The sequence below is a fragment of the Octodon degus genome, unplaced genomic scaffold, assembly GCF_000260255.1.
Source record: "Octodon degus isolate 3935 unplaced genomic scaffold, OctDeg1.0 scaffold00100, whole genome shotgun sequence".
Lineage (NCBI taxonomy): Eukaryota > Metazoa > Chordata > Mammalia > Rodentia > Octodontidae > Octodon > Octodon degus.
This window is the reverse complement of record NW_004524676.1, coordinates 8,608,525-8,612,610: the sequence shown is the minus strand read 5'-3', so window position 1 is coordinate 8,612,610 and position 4,086 is coordinate 8,608,525. Positions and strand designations below refer to the sequence as shown.

General features: G+C 61.1%; 1 protein-coding gene across 2 annotated transcripts in view; it reads right to left on the bottom strand.

Moving 5' to 3' along the window:
• Nucleotides 1–3,055, bottom strand: part of Cacnb3 (calcium voltage-gated channel auxiliary subunit beta 3) — an 11,833-nt gene extending 8,778 nt beyond the window's left edge. The window contains exon 1 of one of the 2 annotated variants that reach the window (XM_023723569.1): nucleotides 3,035–3,055. In XM_023723569.1, coding sequence (XP_023579337.1) covers nucleotides 3,035–3,046 — 12 coding nt within the window. In that variant the 5' untranslated portion in view covers nucleotides 3,047–3,055. Of the gene's footprint in view, nucleotides 1–2,028; nucleotides 2,177–3,034 lie in introns of those variants that run through there. The other variant, XM_004638614.3, reaches the window with a different exon arrangement.
• Between the last annotated feature and the right edge of the window lie 1,031 nt (nucleotides 3,056–4,086).

Genomic DNA, 4,086 nt, shown 5'->3' with positions numbered 1-4,086 from the left:
GCGGGCGGGGCCGGGAGGGCCGGGGCGAGACGGGGGCGGGGGCGTGGGACCCGGGACCCGAGAGCCTCAGAGACGCCCCGCCGCGGTGCTGCGGAAGCAGGCGCTTGCTTGGCAACCCCCGGCGAGCGCCAGGAAGGGGCCCAGCAGGTGCCGGCCCCTGGCACTGGGCTGCCGCAAAGGGCAGCTTCGCCTTGCCATGCCAAGGGGTGAGTTTCGGTGAGTTGGGGAGGCCTCCCGCACCTGTTGCACGGACAGATTGCACCCCAGTCTGGCCAGGTTCCCTGCTAAGGGTTGTGTCAGACATTGCTAAGGCATCCGTGGGATCTGGGCAGAACTTGGGTGTTTTAGGTTAACATAAGGGAGAGGAGAAGAAACTAGGGTGGAAGTGTGTGTGTGTGTGTGTGTGTGTGTGTGTGTGTGTGTAATTCTAACGGAAGCTGGAGTCTGGGCACACTGGAGTTGGAAGGAGGAAAGAGCAGCAAGTCTTCCTCTGCAAAAGGCCAGGGGTGGGGTGGGCAGTACCCTGCTTCCAGCCTCAGAACCACCACTCTGCATTACTCAGTCGCTAAGGGGGCCCTGAGATTTGAAAGAGTAGTGCCCTTTATTCTGAAGAAACTTCCTCCAAAGATCTAGCACCTCTCTTCACCTAAGCAAAATGATTGCTGCACATTTTGAATACCCACCCACACGCCCAAGGGCGTGAGACACACATGGGTTACACCTGGGTCCTGCACTTTTGTCTCTGCTATTGCTCCTAAACTAAGCCCTTTTCTGTTCCCAATTTCTTCCACGCAGGCTAGTTAAAAAGTCTGCTCACCTCTTTACCATGCTGGGCCGGAGGGAAATCAAAGCCAAGCTTGGAAAGGGTTTGATGAAATCTATGATGGAAAGCACAGTCCACCCACACCAACTGGCCTGGCTCTCCTGGGCCACTTCTTCCCATTCCCCTGGCAAGAGAAAAGGGGCCTGGTCTTCACACTGTCCTTAGTCTGCCTACCCACAGGGGTGGGCCAGTGCAGCCTTGCTCAGTACCTTTCTCCGCTGAAACCGGCACAAAACTGTGTCTTTGGAAGTCCTGTGACTGCACTGGAAGTCCTGATACACCGTCTTCACACTTCTATGCCCTTTCCCAGTTCCTTGGTATTCCCTGTATCCGCCTTGCTCATCTTTTCTCAATTCCTTCCCTTCCTCCAGCCCAGAGAGAAGTGTGGCGGTTCTAAGGATTCTCTCCCATCTCTGCATCTACCCTCTTAGCCTTTCCTTTTAAGACTCTCCCCAGCTACAGCAGGTGTGGGGAGGGCAGGTGACAGTGGACCTGCCATCAACCGCACTTCTTCCTCACACATCTAGTTGTCTTCATCCCCTGCTGGGACAATGTTGTCCAGGTCTGCTCTGAGGCCTGAGTTGCCATGCCAACCACCCTCAAGAGATGGGTTTCTATTTCCTCATTCCTGAGGCCATCCCCTGGGTCCTGCAGGTGCTTGGGAGGATCCCCTCCGCCCCAATCTCTGCGTTACTACCCAAGGCCTCTTTCATCTCTCACCTCACCCACACCTGCCTACCCATGCCAGTGCAGTCACACAGAAGGGCTTAAGAGCAAATGCTTAATTAACGGTATTAGGGAGTTAAGAGTTGGTGAGAGCCTCTAAAATATATTCTATCCACCAGGAAGTCGGGCAGGTCCCAGTTCCTGGGCACTGAACGGGGGAAACTGAGGCCAGAGCTAGGAGCTCTGAACCGGGTGGAGGCCAGCGCTGGTAGTTGTGAGGCCGACCCCAAGGCATTCAGAGGCAGGCACCGCAGGAGCTTGGCACAGCCCTCTTAACCCCAGCCCAGTTCTGACTCTTCAGTCGGTTCTCCCTCCCCTCCCATCTGCTTACGGGGGGGGGGCTCCAGGCCAAGGCCCCTCCCACCCTTGGCCTCACCACCTCGGTTCCCCCCCATTCTGCAGCGTCCCCCACTGCCGGCCGGGGGCTCGGAGCAGAGTTCTTTTCCCACCCACTGAGGAGCCCACCGCCTCGCGGTTACCTCGTTCAGCAGGAAGGTTGCACTGGAGTCAGAAAAAGACATAGACCGGGCTAGCGATTCTCCCCACCCGGGCCCAGGGCTCCGAGGCGGGGCGGACCGGCCTCGGCTCTGCACACGCGCCCGTCCGCACGCCCGGCCTCGCCCCGCGCCCGCCGGCGCCGCCCGCTCCCGCCCGGCTCCAGGTTCCTCCCCTTTTCTCCTCCCTCCTCCCCTTCTCGCCGCCTCCATCAGCCACCCTCTGTGTGCCTTGCCTTCGGTCTAGCCCTCTCTGCTTTCGTCTTTCCTTTCGCGATTCCTGCTCCACTCCTCGAGTGCCTCCCACGGTCCCCACCACACCTCCGCCTCGCTCCCGCGGGTCCCCACCCTCGGCCCCGGAAGGAGGCAGGGACTCCCTTCCGCGGTCGCCGCAGGCCCCGGCCGGGAGGGGACTGATCACGGGGAAGCTCCCCTTGCCCAGCGCGCTCCGTGCGCCCCGCGCCTGGCCCACACCTAGGAGAAGCGCGCGGGCCCCGCGGCGGCCGGGCCCCGACCTCGGCGGAGCAAAGGACAGGGGGCTCGGGTGCGGTGCCCGTTCCCCGGGTGTGGTGCACGGGTCCGCCCACCCTGTGCTTCTCGCGGGGCCGAAACGCGCCCTGCACCTGGACTCGCTAGGGCCATCCCCGCCCTAGGTCTGGCGCCGCTGGTCTCCGCTCGGAGTGCACAAGGATGTGGCGAAGTGCAGCGACTCCCCGCCCTCGGCGGCGCCGCGGGGGCTTCCAGCCGGTGGCCGCGCGCGCCTTGCAGGTGGCCGCAGCTGCCCGGGTCCGGACTCCGGCCAGTAGGAGGCGCTGCCTTAGCCGGGCACAGCAGGGACTCAGACCCCCACACCCGGACTAAGCTTTATGCTGACCTCCGGGACTCGAGTCCCACCTCCAGCCCTTCAGGAGGGGACCCCAGGCGGCACTCTCTCCCCACCCCATGAGACTAATTGGAGGGGTCCGTGTCCCTCAACCCCTGCCGGTCCTACCTCCATGCTCATCTCGGGGCGCCCCACTTGGCAGCTCAGCGCCCCAGCCAGTACCGGGCAGCATCGAGTGCGGAGTCCGACCGCTTCTGGACCAGTACCTCTCCAGTCCTCCCGGCACGTCAAACAGGACAAGCCCAAGTCCCGGCGGGAGGTGGGGGGATCGGGGCTAAGGTGGGGCTCGCCACTCTCCCCGCACCTTCCGAGCCGTCCAGTCTCTCATTGGCCCCCTCCGTACCCCAGTGCTTAGGCTGGATCCGTCTCCACGTGTATCAGAGAGGGCGGCCGGGGCAGGGGCGACAGGCTGTCCAGGGGATGGACCTGCGACCCGGTGACCTCAGCACCGTCTGAAACTACTTTTCCCAGCTCTTCTTTTGAAGAGCTTCTTGGGGGGGGGGGTTCCCTCCTCCATTCCCAGAGAATCTCTTCCCGCTCTGTTCAGCTGACATTCTGGGGGGAGCTAGATGGGGAGACTCCACCCAATTCTGTCCTAGGTCCTAGGCAGGTTTGGCCTGGAAAGTGTCTGGGAGGTCGCACTCCCCTCCCCCCGTGGTCCAGTCCACGGGTCCTGGATCTCTCAGCGCCCTCTTACCCCCAAGTTACTCAGCTTCAGGCCTTTAGAAGACACAAAGAGGTCCTGTGCGTTTACTGTATGAGTGGATGTTTTTGTGCTCTTCAGTTTTGTTCGCAGCTCTAATGGAGAGAGCACAGGCCTTGCCTTTCATTTGGCACTAAGACCTGGAGGGAGAAAGCCCCCCCCCTGCTGACCACAGCTAATGGAGCGCTCCTTTGGGCCTTGGGGCAGCTTGAGTTTCCCTAGGAGAAGCAATTGTCCCTGCCTCCCTTTGCCTCCCCTTCTCTACCCCCCTGCCTGAACCTACAGCCTAGAAAAATCTTCACCTTTTAAAAATAGAAATATCAATTACTTCTCCCTGAGCCTATCAGAGGGGATCCGAGGTGCCTAGGGCAGTTCTACATCCACTTTTTCTCATTCCCACCCCAGCTGCTGGACCACAAACCCTTTCTCCGTCTGCTGTGCAGACAAGGTAGGAACC